This window comes from Alligator mississippiensis, chromosome 5 (genome assembly GCF_030867095.1).
Source record: "Alligator mississippiensis isolate rAllMis1 chromosome 5, rAllMis1, whole genome shotgun sequence".
NCBI lineage: Eukaryota > Metazoa > Chordata > Crocodylia > Alligatoridae > Alligator > Alligator mississippiensis.
This window is the reverse complement of record NC_081828.1, coordinates 156761091-156783092: the sequence shown is the minus strand read 5'-3', so window position 1 is coordinate 156783092 and position 22002 is coordinate 156761091. Positions and strand designations below refer to the sequence as shown.

Here is a 22002-nt window from a genome sequence, read left to right as displayed (position 1 = left end):
AGATTCGGCCAATTTGAAGGGACAGTGATTCGATTTGGTGATTCAAATCACTGTCCCGATTTGATTTGGCCAATTCAGATTCGGAGATTCAGCCATAGACTATAATGGGGAATCACTAAAATACTTATAACTTCATCATTTTTTTGAATTGGATGAAAATAGCAGGGATGGTAGCCTCTTCTAAGGGCATGAAGTTTGCCAAGGTTTCAAGGAGACAAGTGCAGGGGTTTCTGTGAAAGTGCACCTCAGACACAGCATTATATGTTGTTTCTGCGTCCCTCCCCCAGAGCCCTGCAATTGGAAGGGAACTCAGAGAAAGATCACAGTTACTGACCAGCTGCAGCTGTCAGTATCAGAGCAGTCTTTCCCCCCCACCTCAGACTTTTCCATATATGGAAGATCACGCCATCCCCCTCCTTAGTTTTTGTATGCTGCAAGCCTTCCAAATTGCCGAATTGAAAATCTCTGAATCAATTTGGACCTTTTAATGGGTCTCCCGACTTGATTTGGATTCAGAGATTTGGCCACCAAATCAGGCCGAATCTCCTCTGAATCGAATCGTCTATTGAAGCTTCACACAGCCCTAGTATGCAGTAGTTTTGCCGACATCAGAAAAATAACTCCTGCCGTTCAAGTTGTGTGCATGCAATTTTTTTCTCAGAGTCTGAGAATCACAGGGCGTTCAGTAATCACTGAAAAGAGTGGGAGGACTTACAGGGTTTGAGATTGAGCCCCAAGCCGATAAGAGGAAATAGACCAGTAAAAGCAAGTATTTAATTTATAAAGGGGGCTTTGGCAGGGAAGGTAGTCTGGCCAGCTCTTTGGAACAGGGCCTGCACAAGAACTCTGAAGTCTTTAGTGCATTGTAAAATGTGCACATGTAAGTTATGAAACCTATTCAAAACTAAACTGAGCAAAATTAATAAGGTAAATGGGGGAGAGAGGATCTCTTTCAAGTACTTTAACAGTCAAGGAAAAAGTAGGGTAGCCTCACGTGTGTGTTGCTGAGAAAGCCAAAAAAGGTTATGAAGGAGTTATCAAATTGGGGAACAGTTAATTAAATTACTAGTGTTCTGTTAGAAATGGTAAGAGGAATTAGCAGCACTCTCAGAGCCCTTGAAAAATCAGTATTACACAGCTAAACATTCACACAGTTCCTTTTTACTTAATCGCAATATAGTAGACTAAAGAAGTGTATGTAGCTCTAAGCTGACCATTAATTCCACTGATTTCACGCTTCAGCCATTTAACTTTCCTATGGAGAGCTCAATTTCTGGGAAATAAACTAGCAGTAGCTTCTCTGTAAGGAGGATGAAGGTTTATGTATTTTAGTAATTAAATAGAGATAGCAGAATAGATTATCTGACCATTGGTTTTGCCTTGTTTGGTTCCAGCAGTCTTGTATTCTTAGACCATAAGGAACTGGTGCCCTCACTAGAATATTCAGTTTTTATGCCAATTCAATTTCCCTTGATTTATCCCTATGCTACTACCATGACAGTGCCATGGGTCTTACCCAGAAGCTCTGGATATTTACTGTTATACTGTAATTTATACAAGGGAGGGAACAGCAGAGAGTAACAAATCAAGATTTGATGTCTGTAAGGCTCCTGTTGATAATGTAACCACTAAGGAAGCCACCACCAGGCTGATAAGTACTCCTATTTATGACACAAGAGCTGGTAGTTGACTTTACATTTGGCCCTGGATTCAAAACTATTAACGTTTATTATGCAAACTCTGCTCTCTTCTTGAGAACTACTGGTAGTGGAGATGTGAGATAAAAGGCATATATTAATTTTATTCCAGATGACCACCTTTCTGAACTAATCGGAATTATTTTTCTCATGGAAGCAGTATAAATGCTAGGGATGCACCGATAGAGATTTTGGGGACCAATAGCTGATTTTTAAGGAGGCATAATCGGCCAATACATTCGGATTTCTGATACAGCTATGTATTGCTGGTAAGTCTGGTGTAGTGGAAGGAGAGGGGGGAGGGAATGGTCATTGGAGGGCAGATCAAGGTCCCCTCAGTAAAGGAGGGAGTGGGGCTGGTGTAGGGCAGGGGCTCTCGCTGCTTGCTGCATGTACCCCAGGAGGGGATGGGGGGGCAGGGGGCATGCACCCCAGATCTGCGCACAGTGCAGTTGAGGCAAGCTACAGCTGCGGGCTGGGGCTGGCACTGGGGTGGTGCCAGGCAGGTGGCAGCAGCACTGGGAGGGGACTAGAGGAGGCTGTAGCCACCCCAAAAATTGCTGTCACTGCCCCATAACATCCTCTTCCAGTGCCACCGCCGCTGCCTACCACGTGCAGATTCAGGGGCACACACCCCCAAGTGCCCTCCTGGCTGAGGGGCAGGAGCCGCCAGATAAGCTGCCAAATGAGCTGTGCTCACTAGTGGGAGCCCCCCTGCCCTTCCCATGCCCCGTGAACAAGCTGTGGCTCCATCCCATGCCCCCCACCCCAGCTAAGCAGTGCCCGCCCCTCCCCCAGCTCTCTCATCAGGGGGGCCTTGATCTGCCCCCTTTCCACCACAACAGACTTACCATCTACATGCAGGTCTCCACACTGCTGGCTATGCTCCTCACTGCCTACATGCTGTGCTGCAGCTGTGTGCACGCACAGGCCATTTATCAGCTAAATTATCAGTCACTTCAGGCTGATTTCCAATATAGACCATTTTCTTTACATCAGTGCCGATCCGATATTGGACCAATGTACCAGTGCACCTCTAATAAGTTTATTTCAAGTTCCTAATGAAAAGTACCTAATGAAAACTAGCTTAAGTTCTCCTTTGATTGGTAAAGTTTATCTTTTGGCTTCTGTGTCTACAAGGTAACTGCTAGTACTGCTTAGGCTGCATTTGTGGTTAAGATAACTTATCAAGATAATGCCTTTCCTGAGAAGACCAAGCAGTGTGATATAATACTAGAAACTACTATTTCCAAACATAAATAGCTCTCGATACAAATGTTAAGAATGATCTTCTCCTGATGACTGCAGGATTTTCTGGTTTGTATTTGTATTATTGGTATTCATCTGCCTTTCATTTCTAAAGATCTAATTATTCTGTCCTGCTCCTGCAGGGGGATGGACCCGATGATCCTTCAAGGTCCCTTCCAGCCCTATGATTTATATCCTACCTTAGCCAAAAGGCTCAAAGCTAGAATAACAAACAAACTTCCCTTCCTTATAGCAGAAACAGATTTTGTGGAAGTATCCAATAGCAAGAGAACTAAAAGGTCTATTCTTTTGAGGTGTTCTTGAGAACTGGCCAGGTTCACAGATGACACCAAGTTATGTGGAAGCATGGTCATGCTTGAAGATAGGATGCAGATAGGCAGGTTTGCAAGTTGGGCAGACCAGAACCAGATGAAGTTCAATGTTGAGAAATGTAAAGTGCTCCACCCGGGGACAAACAATCCCCTGCGCACCTACAGGCTTGGCAACGCCAACCTGACCAGCACTACCAATGAAAGGTAGGTAACAGACCACAGTATGAACATGAGCTGGCAGTACAATGCTGTAGCCAGCAGGACTAACAATACCCTGGCATGCATCAATTGATGCATCTCCAGCAAAACCAAAGAAGCGATTCTTCTACTCTGCTCAGAATTGGTGAGACCGCCGCTGGAGTACGTCATCCAGTTCTGGGCACCGCACTTTAATAAGGACATGGTAAAGCTTGAAAGAGTCCAGAGAAGGGGCACCTGTATGATCAGAGACTTGCATGGCAAGCCATACAACGAAAAGCTGGGGGATGTGGGACTCTTCAGCCTGAAAAAGAGAAGGCTGAGAGGGGACATGGTAGCAGGTTACATGAGGCGTACATCAAGGGCTTGGTGAACAACTCTTCACCAGGGCATCCTTGGGGAAAACTAGGAGTAATGGTCACAAACTCCTGGAAGACTGTTTCAGGCTCAACGTCAGGTAAAACTTATTCAGTTACCATGTCCAGACTGTGGAATAAGCTCCCACCACAGGTGGTGCAATCACCCACCCTGGAAATCTTCAAGAGGAGACTGGACAGTCACCTCACTGGGGTCACCTGACCCCACTTGTCTTTCCTGCCTGGTGCAGGGGGCTGGATCTGATGATCTTCTGAGGTCCTTTCCAGCTCCTTACAATCTGTGGATCTCTTCTGCCTCTGTACTTCCAGCTTCTACTTACAGAAATAATTACAGAAATGTGGTATCTTTACAAAAAGGGATTCTATGATTCTTTTATGTTGTCATTGCCTGCAAAAGCAAGGGATTGAACTGAGACCCCTTATGTTTCCTGAAGACATTTTGAAGTTGGGTGAAGTGATGATGCAGAGATCCTGGTTTTCTCCAATTAAAAAAAATACAATAACCCCCTCCCCCCCCATCAAATTCTCTGACAAAAAGCCCTAAGTCCATTATTAAAAGCACCCTGCAGGCCTCCTGGTGCCCCTCACTTGCCCCCAGTGCTTCCCCCAGCCCTGCTGGTGCCCCTCACTTGTTCCCAGAACAGCCCTCCCCCATGCCTCTTGCCCCCCACCTGCAGCCCCTGCCCCCCAGCCCTGCCAAAAGAGCCCCCCAGCTGCCAGGGCTATGGAGCCAGGGAGCCAAGTCTGCAGGCCCCTGCCCCCAACAGCAGGCAGTTGCAGAAGCCAGCTTCCCCACTGCTGCTGCCTGCTCAGGCAGGGCCAGCTCCTGGCTCTCCCACAGCCCTGCTGGCTCCTGTAAGCCCCACTTACCACACAGGCTCAAGGACCAAAGAGCAAGGCTGAGCTGAGCCCCAAGCTGTGGCTGACTGAGCCGCAGACCCTGCCCTTTCCCCCATCTGCAAACAGCTCTTGCAGGCTGGAGTTCAACCAGCTAGCAGAGCTCTTTGCAAAAGTGGAGAATTGGCGGGTTTCTCTGCTAAAAGGAGAAATCCATGTTCTCTCTGATAAAAAAGGGAAATGTTTTCCCCCCCATTTTTCCATGGGAAAACGGAAAACCTGGATCCCTGTCTGCACACCACAAACTGAGTTCAAAAGCACTTAGGAGTCAATGTACCTTACTTGTATAGGCACTGTTTCACGTATTTTAACACTCAATTAAGCTTTAAGGAGCACCTACAAGCTTGATCTAGTCTCAAGTAGTCTTTCCCTCTTCTAATAATGATCAAGTTCACTGAGCTTTATAATACATGTTGTCTCTATATTCAGAGTGATCACCCTCCCTGACATCACTGTTCCAATGTGCATATTAACCATTATACTTTCAGTATGACAAGTACTTCCCCTCCCCATTCTTTATGGACAAAACTTTCCTGTATCCCCAAGGGTAGCCAGTATCACAACCTTAAGTGAACAGTATTGAGACCCATTAGCAACCCAAAACTGGCCTTCAACAGCCGAGACCAAGTAAAGGTGTAGATGGTTACCTGGCAGGGGAAATACCCTGATTGAGGTTATGTAATTAAAATGGCACTATGTAGTGGAGGGTTGCACACCCTTGTCTACTTGCAGACAAGATGCCCTACAGGAGCCATAGTTAGCTTCCCACTGGCCAGCTTCTAGTGGGAGGATCATGGCTATACACCAACCTTATGGAAATGGGACACTCCTCCCTAGCTTGCTCCTGTGGCCATCTGGCCAAGAGCAAGCCAAGCTCAGGGGCTTCTGAACACCAAGCTTTCAGGCTTGGGCCTGCACGTAGGATGCCTGCCAAAGGATTTAGAAACATTTGAAGCCCCAGGCAGGGGTGGAGGATGTTTGCTGGAAGTAGGGCCACATTTAGTTCTTGAATGAATCACAGATTTGGAATTGATTTGGCCAATTTGACTTGGAACACAAAAAATGTTCTTTAATTAAAAAAAAAAAAGTGTAGATAGTTATTTAAAATACTTTTCTCTTCCATCCAAGCTTGCAGCAAGGAAGATTTGCTCCTGATCTTAAGATTGAGATGCTCTATAGTCTGAGACAAGCTGACTATATTATTGGACAGTCCTCCATTTTGCAGGATTCTAGTGAATTATCATGAAATGCTGACTTACCTTATTCTTATACCACTAGGTAAGGTAAAAATACCAGCTTTAGTACTCGCTTTTATTGTCCCATTGAGATGCTTAACTGACAATCATATAAAACTTCTTTAGAAAGGGCATTCTGTAAAGTAACTTTGTATTGTAATTAAGAATGGAAAAAAGGAGAACAAGTTTAATTTGAAACTGAATCAAAGATCAATCCTACATTGAAGCCTTATTTAAATTACTAAAAACCATATTAGGGTGACTTAAAATGTCACTATATTCATTACTGTGACCAGATTTTCAAAAACATAAAACACAAACTCCCCCATGGATGGGATCTTAGAACCCACTGTACCTTTTGCAGCTGAAGCTAAATGCTTCTCCTTTGCATTACCCTTCCAATGCACAGGATAGAAAACGGAGTAGTTCTATTGGACAAATAATTATGCATCCACTTTCATTAAAACCAGACAGTGCTAAAGCATTGTTGTACCAAATTACACCAAACCATTTTGTTAAGAAAAAGGAAAAATTATTCCTCCCCAAGTGTTGTCCCCCCATTCAGTAGGATAATCACTGCCAAAGGAAGTGCTTAAAATATGGACATGCAAAACTTACACCACTTACAAACTGGAACTAGGTTCAGAATGCATCACAAGCTCTAGTAACTGTGTTCCCATAAGACTAAACAGGCTTCTGACCTGGTTCCCTGCAGTGGATCACATATCTTCCCCCCTCCTTCCCAGCCCCTCTGGCTTCCTCAAAACTCAAGCTGTCTGCATATCAATGCAGATGCCTGGCCTCACTACAGCACAGTAACTGCAGAGCAGGGAGGACTGCTGAGACAGATGCAATGCAGGGGTTGTGTGGCTTAGAGAAGCTACATGCCCTAGGGATACAGCATGTCCCAAGAGCACGTGGTTTGTCAGCCCCTGGTCTAAACCACAGAAGGTAGAAAGAAGTCTTTCTGAAGGTAGGTTCTACTGTTGACTGCTTCCCAAGCTCACATACATATTTCAGAGAATACATCTATGGGAAACAACTTGTAAACAAGCTTCATACTTTGGTAGAGTAATATTTTTACATTACATTTTATCTTATAGATTAAAAATGGACTTGGCTATTGTTTTAAGAAAGCATATCAAAGTCTTTACCAGACAAGTACTGAACAGGAAGAAAGGGTAAAAAGTAAAGCAGTCGCAGACAGAACTAGTGTTTTCTGTACAACTGTAAAATTTCTTGTATTTGTAGCACTGTTTTTCCCAGGATAGAACAAGTGCATACACAATTCAAGATTGAAATAGCTTGTGTGTCTGCATGTCAAATCACCTTCCAAGATTCAAGTTACTTTCAAAAGGAGATGCATCTTTAAATTAAAAGCTCAGAAAAGGCCAACTTGTGTATGTTATTGAATATTAGACACAAATTACCTCATATCAATCATTACACTAGAACTAATTTGGTATAAAAATACTTTATTTTAAAAGCTATGAAAATTATAAAAAGTATTTAAAATGTTTCTATTCACAGAATGTTTACCTTTTAACATTGGCGATTTTGCTTTTCCTAACCAACTTGAACTTGAGTTTTATTCAGAAGATTTACAGACAGTTTTTATTACTATAATTTTTAAGCACCCAGCTTTACAGGAAGCTGTACTGAGATGTTTTAATCAAGATTCATTTAACCTCTATTTTTAGTGAAGCCAGCATAAAGCAACTATTTTCTGATGAAACAATTTCTTATTTCTTGAAGCGATTCTGTGGTTGACCAATTCTTCATTAGTTACCTGCAGCATGGCACCTTCCTGCCAAAGAAAAAAAAAGTGTATCTGAAGATGTTTATTACATATGTCTATCCATATTACCTACAGGGGAATGTCAGCAATTGCAAAAATATTAAACAAATCCCTGTTAGGAAGACATCTTTGGATAGGCGAGTCCAGGTTCAAGGCACAGCCTTTTGCAGGCAGTGAAACCTTCAAAAAAATGTCTTGAGCAAAAAAAGCTGGGGGGGCAGATTTACACCACCCTTTCTTACATTGAACTCCACTGAGTTCAATGGATTAAACAGCAAGGCAACACTCAGCAAGATTAAGGGCCATAGAATTGGTCACAAAAATTTACTAGTTGTAAATACAGAAGTAGTGGAGACCTCCTATATCCTAGCCAAGTTTTCAGTTTAGGCAATTACACTGTGCATATGTAAAATACCACCTGTAGTTTCCTATGAAGAAGTTTTCGCTTCTGATTTCATGAACTGTTGTACATGAAAGAATGGGTGACATTTCCTTCTGAGATGTATTTCAGTGGCAACCCCCCCCCCCCCCCCCCCCCCAAAAAAAACATTCTTATATGTAAACAATCTAATGTTACTTGGGATTCTTTAAAGTGAAATGCATTATCTTTAATATAGATTACTGAACTGTTAGAAGCATCAAAATGCTTAAGACTCCCAAGAAAAACAAGTTTGCAGGGTGCAAAAATAAAATGTTATGATTTAATTAACTTATGACCTACCATTTTAAACTACCAACACCAGGGATGGAACCCTTGCAAAGCTTTACTAATGGACACTTGCCAGTCTCTTTTGTTCAACTGTAGCAGTGTACAGTAGCAGCAGTCTATGCTTGTCCATGGTTCATATCAAAGCTAGATTCCAGTAGGAAAAACATATGTTAAGTAGCTGAAATTAATACAAAATTTTATTTCAAAATTTAATATGCAAGAAGAAAGAAAAAACAAACAGGATTCACAAAATTCTCTTCAGTTGGTAATGGTTAACTCAATTCATTGCTATGTTAAACTACATACGATAACCACTATACTGAAAGAGTAGACTGTCATATAGTATTAGTTTCTTGTTTTTTTGGAACATTAAGAAAGGAAAAGTAAATAAGATCTTACCTAAAGAAGTTTAACTGAAGCTTAGAACTATTTTGCTCTACACCCTCAGCCTTCGTTGGCATCCTTATAAAACTACTGTAGTTAAAGCTTGGCAGAAATACAGCGCAGCTTTTTAAGACTGCCTGAATTTAGTGACGTTTTCAAGAGTTCTCTTGTACTAGACCTGTGTCCCTGGAAGAGTACCTCGCTGGGGATATTTCCTTTCCTTGCCATTGAAGAAGCAGCATCTAAAAGATCTAAAAAGGTGTTTCTCCTTGCAGAGATATCCCTTAAGTTATCTAGATATTTTAAACCTGATAATTTACAGACAACATACTTTTTTTCTGACCAGCATTTAATTTTACATATACAACAATAGTTTGTATTATTGGTGGGACCTTATACTACCCACTCCTTGCCTTATTTTACAATATTAAAAAAAAAATCTATAATTACACAATATTTCCTTTAGAATTATTTTATTAAATCATAAATGTACAACAGCTTCTTAACTCTACACACGCACTTAAATTTTTAAAAGGAAAACGTTATGTCTTATTACACCATGATCCTGGCTAATAGCTTTTCAAAACTTTGAGAAAAATCTTAAAAAAGGTTTCACATGTCACCTGAAACTTACAAATTTAACATTATCAAAGGAATGCTTCTACACTCTTACAAAGACCACTAGAAAGAAACAACAATTAAAAAGCTAAGAAACTGTCTCAAAGGCATTTTTACAATCCTTCCTCCACAGTAAGGTAATGTTATTAAATAATCCAATCCATTCACAAAATGGCTCTCTGCATCTGCTCTGGTGTCTTCTGCCATATCACTGCATATTTATGCATGACTGAGATAAGTGTTTCCTTAACATTGTTATTTCGATAACCTGAAGCTGTTCTGTTACCTCTGGGCTCTCATCCTCTCCTATTTATACAGTGAAGCCTGTTTCAACAGAAGTAAAGAGTAAAAAAATAGGTTATGATATTATCCATCTAACCAATTTTTAAAGGAAAGATAATATGATCCTAAAAAGCTTTTACTCCTGCAACTAAGTCTCAAGAAACATTGCAAGTTTATCGCTTATAAAGATACTTACCCAAGTTTGCAAAAGCTCAATAACGGCTCCTCCCTCCATATCCACCACTTCCCCCACTTCCTCCTGGACCATAATTTCCTACAATTAAGGAACACACAACACTCTCAGGCATATTCTTGTACACTGTATAATTAAAGACTGATCAATTTAATTCAAGATATTGCACGTAACTCAAATTAAAAAAATCTAACGCCTCACTGTCCTTTTACTACCTCAAGTTTCTGAAGTTCTGAAGCTGAAGATTTCTTTCATCTCCACAGAATGAGCCAAACTCTCCTAATCTATGCAGTCTTGAGTATCATGCTACAGCAGTCCATCAACACACTATTTTACAGCAAAGGCATCAAACATACGGTCAACTAGGCTTCTCAGGCTGAACAACCTACCTCTGTAGGTGGGACGTGGCCTGCAGGGCTTGTTGCTGCAGCTGCTAGAGCCACCGTCTTTGCACAGCTTTGAAACCCAGGGGACTAACAGGACTGCCACTGGACTCTCACCCCTACCCACTGTCAAAAGTAGTGTTTTCAGTCACCACTGGCAAATAAAATCGGTAGCAGGCAAAAAGGGAGTAAGTAGTGATGTCATTAACCCCCTGGATTTTGCCTCTATGCTGACACAGCAACTCCAAGCAGCCACAGGGTTTTAATGCCACTGCCCCACACCCTGCTGCCAGGAGGTAGGCTATCCAACCTGAGAATAGCTCTGCAATCTGGATCTGATCCGTGGGGGGCCAAATCAGTTTCACAACCCAACTGTCAAATGGATTGTAGCTCAGCAATTGCTACACAGAAAGCAATGCAGAGATGCACCTTATAGAAAATATTGCGATTCTCAAAGAGTACGCTCTGAAAAACGGGCTGGATGGGGCTCCAGTCCCAGAGGGATCAGGCTCATGAACTAGATTCCTGCCAAGGGACCAGTGAACAAAGTATGCTGCCAATTTTAATCCACAGAAAGCATGGCCCCAGTATCGGAAGCCTGGGCAACACCAGACTAAATCAGACGCATTGATCAAAGGAAAAAAAACCCAAACAAACAAGTGTCAGGAAAAAAAAAAAATTACACTAGGGTGAAGCTGGAAAGGGAGGGAGAAAAAAAAGAGGTATTTGGAGTTTAGTGGAGATTCACATATTAGATTTGTTCATTAACAAATATCTTACAAACATGGGGGGGGGGGGGCGCGCTAGAAGGGGAAAGAAGGAAGACGCTTACTTAAACAACAAAACACAACTTATGTCTTCTCTGACTTGGGTCCATAACTGTTGACCAAGATTTAAAGGGGGGTGGGAAGCATGGCTACTGTAGCTGGTCCAAATGCAACATGTTAAAGAAAAAGTTAGCAGGGCAAAAATTAATTTTTTGACTATGCCTACACAACCTTTGTGTAGTCTTCAGTTAGCAAGTACTCCTCCTTCCTCTTGTCCCTGGGAAAAACAAAGTCACAACCCCAAAAGTTTGCACCCCATTTCAATCCAGGACATACAAGTACCTCCACCATATGGTCCCCCCATGTTCCTGCTACCACCAAAATTTCCACTCTTCATTGGACCGTAGTTTGAGGGCTGTTGGTTATAGTTTCCAAAATCATTGTAGTTTCCACTTCCGTAATTGCCTATATTGACAAAAAAAAAGAGAAGATTTAGCAGAATCACATACAGTACTCACGATAAAACAAACAAGCAAACAAACAAACAAACAAACAACTGTCAAAGCATAAACAAATAGAAGAAAATCCTCAAGCCTTTTTAAGTAGAACACTACATATCACTCAAGGTCACACCATTCTTCTATGTCAATTACAGTAAGAGTGTATTGGTTTGGTAAAATTTACAAAAGCCAGTGTAAAAGTATTCTCGAGTTAACAGTCATGCTCAGGCCAATTCATAACCAGACTTTCAGTTAACTTTTTCATGAAAGTATAATTACCTCCTCCATAGTTGTCATAACCGCCTCCATAGCCCCCACCCTGATTGCCATATCCAGGTCCTCCTCCGCCATACCCTCCTCTTCCTCCTCCATAACCAGGACTACCTCCAAAATTGCCACCTATTATAAAACAAGCCTTTCAATAGTAACTTGACATTATAAATGTCAGCAACACACTGTAGGATCTGACAAATGGTAATATTTAAGAACCGATTCCAAAGAAAATGAAATAATCTTTCTACCAAGGAAAAGGCACAAGAAAATCTTGAGGTCTTATTATTTTAAAGCTCTGTACCCCTCCCCCTCCACAACAAGCTGTTTTCTCTGACTCCAGTGTCTGCTTATAGACTAAAAAACAAAGCTTAGCAGCACAAAGGTTAAGTTAAAAGCCACATTTTTCAGGAAATAGAACGTTTAAAAGGTAAATTCTACTGAGTGGTATTTAGCTGCAGCTAATTCCAAATTTACAAGCATTACAGCAAGTCATTACTTTTGCCACCAATTTTTCTGAAAGACCCTCTGTATGCATCATGGAAGTAATACACAACTTAATTAATAGAAGAGAAAAATTCAAGCAGTGCAAAGATGATACTTTACTAGTGGTGAGGACTTTGTGCATGCAGTTCAGAGGTACAAAAATAAGATACCAAGATGATGATGATGAACAGATAAACTCTGTTAAACCATGCAAATTGTACAGTAAGTTATGCTTCCACGGGGGGGGGAGGGGGGGGAAGAGAAGAGGACGGACACAACACAAGACGGGGACAGGACACAGACGACAGGACCTATGACCATAAAAATTCGTTAACAAAAGCAAACATGAGTACACATGCATTGATTTAACATCAAGCACAGATGCTTGATAACAGGTGAAGGAGCTTGAAATCATCTAGCACCAAAAACAGGACTGAAAAAGAAAATAAGCTTTCAACAGAAATCAAGTTTCTAGGGAGAGGAAAAATACGAATATCCAGAACATATGGCAAACCGTATTACAGAATTAATAAGAGACAGAAGCTACATTCCCTGTAAAAAAGGACATCATATATTACTTAAACCAATTAGAAAAAAAACATATGCAAGAGCCTCTTCAAATATGGGAAGTCACAAAAACCCACTATACTAACCTCCTGGTCCCCCACCATATCCATTGTATCCATCACCAAATCCACGACCACTTCCATATCCATCTGTTGGAAAAAAAACGCATTTTAGTTCTTCTACAGGGAAACCGTAAGATTATTCTTACTGGCGAACTTAATGTTCATCTCAAAAGAATTTTGAACTAAGACCTTATATAAGAACACCTTTCAGGTTTTTCTCTCTCTCTAATCTGCCTAGACAATTCAAGATGAATCTTGCACATCTCACATTTCAAAAACTAAATATTATATAAAGGTAATAAATAGTGACTATCAACCCTTTCGGGGGGAAAACAGTACCCTGAACACAGGTCATGGAAATTAGTGATTTATAATCACTATTTGTCCAAAATATACATTTCACAAAACTTAAGATGTTATCCTTTCTCTGACTAATCTTTTCCAATAAATAAAATTACTATTGGGCTAACCTCTTATACTGCACCTGAACTTAAAAAAGAGCCTTTTCTTAAGATGTTAATGTGAAAAGTTTGAAAAATACATAAAAAATTAAACTCTGGATAATCTGAATACAAAAAACTTTAAGACAGTCTGAACATGGAACTAGTATGTTACAGGACATAGAACCAATTCCTTAAAATATTATGCTTCTCTTACATTAAAATACTGGGTTGTTTCTATACCTCAACAAGGAAGCTTAGAAGACAGAAGTTTCCTGGATACTAGCTTATTTCAACAATTTATTCTAAGTTATAGTACTTTCCATGTTTCCTTAAAAACTGACCAGTTTTAAACTGTTTGATTTAAAAATGAGTCCTTTTAATTATATAAGCTAAAACTGGAAAAGCACTGACAAAATGTTAAAATGACTCTGTTCAATACACTATTACTTCTTCTTAACTACTCACATTTCAGCTTCTGCCTAGCAATTCTGTAGTATGCTAAACACACCAAAAGGTTTCTTCTCTTATTTTTCTTTTTTCAAAACTCTTCATTTAAATAAAATACTATTAATCTGAACCCCCCAAAATATGAAGAAAAAAAAGAATAAAAATACAAACATGCCTGGCTTACCAGCTCCCCCTCTGAAGTTACTTCCTGGTCCTGGACCAAAGTTACCACCACCTCCACGTGCATCACCAAAGCCAAAGTTACCTAGAATGATTTTGAATTATCTTAAGTATTCATTTCCTGAAAAGAGGACCTAAAATCATAAAACAATAAACTTCCATACCTCCTCTCCCACTCCTAGAATTCTGAACTTCTTGCATTTCTTGTCTAGATAAAGCTTTTCTTACTTCTGCATTGTGACCATTGATGGTGTGGTATTTCTGCACTGTGATCACAAAACATGAAAAATACATTCAGTACATATTACTTCTAGGGTTAAAAACAAGAAAAGTCAACAGCCAAATACAAACAGTTTTCTCATACCAATACCAACCAAGATTGTAGATATTCTTCTATTACTAGGATAGGAAGGAGGACATTTTTTTTTTAAAGTAGGATTAAAAATATATATATTATACACAGTCACACAAGTTCCCCTTATTAACTGAAGGCCTGAACTAACACTTTGATCCCACCAACCTTTATACACGGAAGTATGATGAAACCCGAACTTACATAAATATTTACTGCAAAAGCACCATTAGCTGTGATATAGTTATAATACAGCTATACTTACAAACTATTTTATCCACTGGATCATGGTCATCAAATGTAACAAAGCCAAAGCCTCTCTTTTTACCAGACTGCCTGTCAGTTATTATTTCAATAGTGTCAATTTTTCCATACTCCTCAAAGTAGTCTCTAAGGTGGTGTTCCTCAGTATCTTCCTTAATTCCACCAACAAAAAGTTTTTTCACAGTAACATGGGCACCAGGTTTTCCAGATTCCTAGAAAGTATTACAAGTTTTTTTAAATTAATAAAATGGAAGAGGAAATTGTGCACATGTACATTTTACAAATGTTTGGAAGTCAATTTAAAGTCTGATTAATTTTAAAAAGTGAATACCAATATTTTAAGTATCTCACCCCTCATCTGCAATATTACTGCCAGGGTTAGGGATTTTTTTTGTTTTGTTTTTATTTTTAAAATGCTTGTAATCCCTCCATTTGCTATGTGAAAAATCTAAAGAGACATGACAAACTTAGAAAAAAAAGAGATATTTTTACCCTAACATTTTTTTTTAAATCAATCTTAGGTTTTACTTGTAAAGATATTGATGATTAAGTTTTTCAAACGAAAGTATGCTTTTTAAATAGACTGCATTCTTTATTTTCAGACCATGGTTTTCACATTCTACATATCACCTAAGATTATTAGAATCTGACCTGTACTGACTTTAAGGAAGCCATGATCCCACTCTTTTTCAGATTTGGCAAAACATGAAGTTCCCCAAAATATACTTCTCTGTTCAGAGACGGAGTCAGCACTGGGGATATATCTGATTTGTAAACCCTCACTATAGGAGCATTCACTTAACTTGAAATGGCTCCTGTCAAGCAAGTCTTTAATTCATGTTAATAAAAATCAACAACTACACCTGCACATAGTACTTTAAGAAGTTTAAAGCAGTGTTAACAAGTAAAAATTTAAGAAGCGGGTCACATTTCCTCTAGACTCAACCATAGCCTTTCAACTACAAGAAATTTAGGAGTTTACTATGCTTAAATTTAAAAATAAGTATACCCTAACCAAAATGTTAATACAGACTTCCACATAACCAAAAGCTGCCAAGATTCTGCTTACCTCTCTGGCCACGGCTCGCTTAGGTTCAACCACCCTTCCATCAATTGTATGAGGCCTGGCAGCCATTGCTGCATCAACTTCAGCCATGGAGGAGAACGTTACAAAACCAAATCCCCTTGATCGTTTACTGGCTGGATCTCTCATCACCTATTAAAGACGGTTAATTTTTTTTATTTTTCCACTAACAAGTTTTTGTATAACTTGTGATAGTAACATGTCTTTTCTAATTTATATTTTTCTTGATTTATATAAAAAACGTGTTATATCATTTTGCACTACAAACACTTTGAAACAGTAAATTTTCATAATAAAGAGCAATTACTATCAATGGCTCATTCACATACTTAAGATGTACATCACCAATTTTTTTTTAAAGTTTTTTTTTAAAGTTTTTTTAAGTTTTTTAAAGATCTTATCCCACTTGCTTCCATTTGCCCTCATTAAAATAAATTAAAGGAATATGTTATCAATTAAACAGAACCTAATTAAACAGGACTTATTACACTTCAACATACATAATACACAGTTAAGAGGCAGTACTGATGCCAAGTGTCAGCTGCATGGATTAAGTAAGCACTGACCACAAAACATGTACCTGCAGGAAGGATAAAGCTGAAATATTTAACCTAACTCTCAAAAATAAGTCTACAGTTCTTGAAATTTGGTCAGGAGATGGCATACCATTTTTACAAAATCTTTAAGCCCGTATTATTCACCTGTTACTAATACATAAAACTTACCACACAGTCTGTAAGCTTTCCCCATTGTTCGTAGTAGTTTCTCAGACTTTCTTCTGTTGTTTCAAAGCTTAAGCCACCAATGAACAGTTTGCGAAACTGTTCCTTTTCCCTCTATTTTGGAGAACAAGATAACATTCATGTCATTTCAAGTTTTCCTTACAGTATAGTTAAACTAAACTAGTATTGTAAGACTAAATCATCTCAAACTAATTCAGAACTTTCAATGAACATGCTTTTTCAACTTTAGGCTGTGTTTTATTTTGTGTTTTTTAAAATACCATACTGCTTATTTGATCTTTCAAGTTTTGTCTCCTCTGGAATGAGTTCACCTTCACAATTAACTTTCTAAGATTTATCAACTTCCCTATACCTCCCAAAATTAGTTTAACTAATTTTGAGTTCTTATACAAGAGGCTCCCTTAACTGTCCTTCCTACAATATTTTTTTATTTTTGAAAAACAGTATGCAAGATTCAAATAAGCAGAATGTTTATTTTGCCAGATCAGATTAAAACAAGTCTGTGCTGAATGTTCCAACACACATTTTAATTAAAAAGTAATAGATAAGACATGTCTCCAAACACAACTACAAGCCGTTAAGCTATTTCTTTTATCAATTCATTTAAAAGTAGTATCAAGCTAGCACTTATGGATAGGGACCTACTCAAATCGCAGAATCACTGGGGGACACAGGGACTTACTAAAAAAAATGCTGGCAACCCTGCCTTGCAACCCATGGCTACTGGGAGAGGGGGGAGAACTGGGAGGCCCAGTAACAAAAAGGGGCAGCCAAGCTAGCAGTGATTGGCTGAGAGGGCTGCGTTGCATGTGGCCCTCCCTACCCTTCTCCACCAACCAGCAGTGAGGGGGTGGGGCCCCTTGGCCAATCAGGGGCTTCAGGGAGCCCACTCCGCAGAGACCATGTAAATGGCAGTCAGCACCATGAAATCACCTGTCCTGCCACCTACATTTTGGAAAGTCCCTACTTATGGAATGTACCTGAAGGGCTAATCCAGCACTAATAAAATGGTGCAAGTTCTCCCCTACCTATTCTCTCCAACCCTAAAAAAAATTAAAAAAATAAAAAAGAACTAGTCTAAAGAGAGACTTGCCAATTTTGTCTATAAATGTGTTTGTAACCTGCTTTAAAATGATTATCACTTCAACTTATTTTCCAATAAACTATTCAGACTAATAAAAGCTTTTTGATGCTGCCTAGGCAGGATTTCAACTAGTGTGAGACATGGAAGAAGGACCACTGAAAGCAATGCCAAAACAGCTTTTGATAATGACTTCAAACCAAGACTATAATTTCAGATTGCAGAAATTGCACTGTTCATTTTTCTAAGTTACAGCCTTACCCTGTACTTCTTTAGAACTGTCTGCAGAGCCTGAGTTGTGTAGTACTCAGACTTTTTGAAAAAACTGAATCATGTATTGCAAACATGGGCCCCAATAAACCCCTAGAAAACTATTTAGAAAAAATGAATACTGCATCTGCCAACAGTGTAATAACAGCATCACATACATCTTCTACTATGCTTTTTAATCAAGATTCAAACAGTTTAATAGAACATCAGCATCATTTTCTGCATTTGAAAAGTTGGAAAATTAGCCCAAGAAGCCAAGTGCATTAACCACTGGGAAAAAAAAGCCTAAAGGCCTAATTCTAACAGTCAACTAGAATACCTGCACTATTACAACATAAAATAATTGCAAACACGTAGATTTTAATGAATTTTTCACCAACCACCCTTTCACATTACAAAACTTTAAATGGAACTGAAGAAAGGAAGAGGACAATTTAAAGCAAGTACTAATAAAACTTAGATCAAATCACTATCATTTGGCATGCCAACAGACTAATTCTATAGGTATTTTATGTTACTGTAACAAAAAAACAAAAAAACAAAACCAGAGCAATTTCAACTCTGTAACCAATACCTACTAGAAAAAGTTAGGCATTAAGTCACTTAAAAAAGTGAAATGAATAAAATTACACTACTGGTTCTCAAACAAGCCTGTGGATCATTGGTGGTGCAGGACACTTGGTAAGGTTTGCTTGTAGGCTACAACTTCCTTACAAGACAACTACAAATAAATTTACTTTCTCCAATATAAGCAATTGCCATATGGGAATAATACAACTAGGAAAGGAGGGTTGGAGCATGTAGCCCCACATGGCCTAAGGCAGTGCCCCCCAACCTTTTTGCCCCACAGCACATTTACCTGAATAAAAAAAGCACAAACAGCACACTGGATGGGGACAGGGGAAGCTGTGTGCAGCCAGCCGGATGGCATTTTGGGCTGGAGCCATGCTCCCCGTGTCCACAGCATCAGTGGGCAGGGGGTGTGGCTCCACACCCATGTGCCACGGTTGGGAAATGCTGATCTAAGGGAGTGATTTTCAACCACAGTACGTGGCCTCGTGGCATGCCTTGACATCCTTTCAAGGGTACTATACAATGTTAGCACTGTTAGGTTTCCAAACATAAGTCACAAGATACACCCAGAGATTTCAAATAGAAATCCATAGTTGTGGTGTCTCCAAATTCTTTACAACAAATAAAACTGCTCTATTTTTCAGTAACCAAAAAAGTAGTGAATATTACTACTTTTAAAAATAGAGCTGACATTTTTTGAGGCGTTCCATGAGTCTGTCCAAGAGCGCTTTTGGTTTACCTTGGGGTATCTTGAATCTAAAAAGGATGAGAACCACTAGTCTAAGAAATGTGAGGAGCAAGAGTTTTGGTGATGTCTTTTACTGGACCAACTATATAATGGGGGGAGGGAGGAGAGAGAAGGGGAATGTAAGACAAGCTTTCAGGCAGCCATTGGGATTACCAAGGGAAAAGACTACTATAATTAATCTCCATATTAAATGATGGTTCACATTACTGTTTAATATATCATTGCATGCATGCGTGCGTATACACATGCATTTAAGTGAAGTCTCAGGCAAGCAGTCGGCCTCGTGTAGGATATGAACTCTGATGACAACGTACAATTAGAGGGAGATAGGTAGGCAAGTCATTCTGAAGTCAAGCAGAAACGCAGGGTAGACTAACCAAATCAGAAATGCACATGCTCACATCACTTCATGAGGTAAGCTCAGGCTCATGGAAGTTTGTGCATCTCTAATTTAGTTAGCCTACAAATGATCTTTGTTACTCAGCCTTATGCTTAAGTGTGTTACTTCTTGTTCCTCTGAGGATTTACCTTTACTGGACAGCCACCAAATATGTTGCATGCATTGGGATGTTTAACACATTCATTACAATGTTTTTGCCTTAGCAAAGACAGAGCCTTAGGACTAAGACTATTTCCCCTGAGTTTTAGGGAGTGTGAATGTTAGCTTACAAGTCAGAATTAAACCAACCCACTATACTGAAAACTGCAGTTTTACACTTGGCAAAGCAAAATGTCTGCACCTCACTTTTACCTGCTTGCTGATGAAATCTGGATGGGGGGGGGGGAGAGGAAGGAAACTGTTTCAAAATGCCAAAAGAAAAGCCGGTTGAGCATCTGTATCCTGTGCAAGGGAAGAGCTTATCAAGTTACTGGGAGCCTCCTTGTTCTGCCCTAGTACACTAAGATAAAACAAATTCGTCTCAACTGCTGCAAGAGCAAAGCCACCAAAAAATGGCGGCTAGAAATTTGAGGGGCGGGGGAGAAGATTCCGCATCCCGGCGCTGAACGCCCGCCAAAACGGCGCGCGGTCGGGAGCTGCGGCGCAGAGGCCGCTCCGAGCAATGCGCGGCTGCGCGGGCAGAGCCGGCGCCTCCTGCCCCTGCGCCGGAGCGCGCTGCCTCCAGGGCCCGAGCACATCGCGCTCCAGGTGGCAGCCATGTGGCAGCGCCGGGAGCCGGGGCCGCTCGGCTGCGGAGAAGGAAAATGGCGCCCACAAGCCGCCGCCTGCCGGGGAAGCGATGCGGCAGGAGAAAAGCCTCCCTCGAGAAGCCGCGCGCCGCCCTCCGGGGCCCGGCTGCACCCGCAGCCGGCTGAGGAAACCGCAGCCCCCCTCCCCCCCAACGCCGCCTCTCACCAGCTTGGCCGCGGCGCTGCCCTGGCTCACGGCCCGCCTCCCCATCCTGGCGCGGAGCCGCTAGCCCTCCTCACACACGAGCCTATCTGCGCGCCGCCATTTTCTCCCTCCGCCTCGTTACCGCCATTAAAAGCCGGGGCACCGCGGCCGGCAGTCGCCAGGGGCACGCGGGCCCTCCCCCCGCTGTCGTTCGGTTCAACGGTCCCGGCAATCGACCCGCCCCTCCCCCGCCTCCCTCCCCCCGCGCCAGCCCCAACCGCCTTCGGCGCTTCCAGAACTTTCCTCCTCTAACTGTCGCTCAGGCCCGGGCCGGCTCTAGCGACCCACGGGGGGGGGGGGGAAGGAGGGGATGTGGGGGTGCCGCGACCCCTTCCCCCCGGCCGAGCCCCGCGCGCCGCCAGGCACGTACCATATTCTTCATGGTGCGGGCGGCCCCGGGTGCGAGCGCACGCGACAGGCCCAGTAATGGCTGCCTCAGCCGTTACGCAATTTGAAATTCGGGTTCGCGGTCAACCTGTTTTCACCTCACGCCAGCCTGCCCTGCCCTGCCCTGCCCAAAGCGCGCGGCTCCCGAGAGGGGGGAAGAGACTGGGCCGTGGCACCGAGCTCCCCTTTGTGTTTTACTGTCCGCAGAAAAGGAAGGAAAAAAAAACATCGGCTCCGGGAGCAATGGCCGCCTCCGGAATGAGCCGAAGCGTCCGTCGTCGTCGAGCTCTTCTGCTTCGGCGCCTGACGGAAAAAGTCGAAACGGCGGCGGCCGCTGGGCCGAGGAAGTTCGGCTCTTTCCGGAAGGAGCGAGTCCGGGACCCGGCAAGCTCACGCTCCGCTTCGGCCATTTCCGGAAAGGGAATCGTGAGGCGCCGCGTGGCCGACCGGAGCCGAAGCGCCTCGGCTCAGCTCGGCGGAGGCTGCTCCCTCTTCCAGCTTTCTGGGAAGGGCCGAAGCCGCTCGGGGACAAACCCTCGCGGCCCACTCCTCGGTTCCCGGGCCCGGCCCTTCCCAGTCCGCCCGCCTCAGGGCGAACCACTAAGAGCGGATTTCTTCCCTCAGTGCTCCCGCCCTGCGCCATTCTCCTAGCCCGGTTCCTTCGCCCTGTGCTGCCCGGCCCAGCCCCGCTCCCTCCCGGCCGTGGCTGCGGGAGCCGCCGCCGCCATGTTGCGTCCCCGCTGGCGACTCACCCAGTCGCTCTCCCGGTCCCCGCGAGGCATCTTCTTCCGCCTGGGCGCGCGGCGAGGTTGGGTCCCCGGCGCTGCGCTAGGCTCCCGTGGGAGAGACGTCTTGGCCCGCTGCTACGCTGGCGACCGCGCGGCACTTGGGGGGAGGGGAAGGCGGCAGCTCCGGCGCGCGCGGCGGCGGCGGCAGCAGCAGCGATATCCTGCGCTGTGGCCCCGTCGCCGGCGCAGCAGCAGCGGCGGTGGCAACTCCCCTCACGCAGGCACGCAGCGCCCCGCCCCGCTCCG

General features: G+C 42.3%; 1 protein-coding gene across 8 annotated transcripts; it reads right to left on the bottom strand.

Moving 5' to 3' along the window:
• Nucleotides 1–7442: 7442 nt before the first annotated feature.
• Nucleotides 7443–21923, bottom strand: HNRNPA2B1 (heterogeneous nuclear ribonucleoprotein A2/B1). Of its 8 annotated transcripts, XR_001372838.3 has the most exons (12): nt 20543–20645; nt 16499–16609; nt 15759–15905; nt 14691–14901; nt 14238–14339; nt 14069–14158; nt 13028–13090; nt 11898–12017; nt 11461–11583; nt 9972–10049; nt 8504–8635; nt 7443–7791 (listed from the first exon to the last, which is right to left on the bottom strand). XR_001372838.3 is itself a non-coding variant. In XM_014603146.3 (11 exons), the coding sequence occupies exons 1-10, from the start codon at nt 21748–21750 to the stop codon at nt 9988–9990; spliced, it is 1059 nt and encodes a 352-aa protein (XP_014458632.1). In that variant the 5' UTR covers nt 21751–21923; the 3' UTR covers nt 9332–9817; nt 9972–9987. The 8 variants fall into 8 exon arrangements, 7 of the variants coding, with proteins under 7 accessions (XP_014458632.1, XP_006265411.1, XP_014458633.1 ...); XM_014603146.3 differs by lacking the exons at nt 7443–7791; nt 8504–8635; nt 20543–20645 and adding exons at nt 9332–9817; nt 21721–21923; XM_006265349.4 differs by lacking the exons at nt 7443–7791; nt 8504–8635; nt 20543–20645 and adding exons at nt 9332–9817; nt 21721–21923 and having other exon boundaries at nt 14078–14158.
• Between the last annotated feature and the right edge of the window lie 79 nt (nt 21924–22002).

What these genes read in the sequence shown, in the direction of transcription:
- HNRNPA2B1 (XM_014603145.3), bottom strand. Translation starts at nt 20,587, where the DNA reads ATGGGGAGGCGGGCCGTGAGCCAGGGCAGCGCCGCGGCCAAGCTG. An exon ending in ATATGGTGGGGGACCAGGAG is followed by an intron (nt 12,018 to 13,027) that starts GTTAGTATAGTG and finishes GTTTTATAATAG; the next exon opens with GTGGCAATTTTGGAGGTAGT. An exon ending in TTATGACAACTATGGAGGAG is followed by an intron (nt 11,584 to 11,897) that starts GTAATTATACTT and finishes TTGTCAATATAG; the next exon opens with GCAATTACGGAAGTGGAAAC.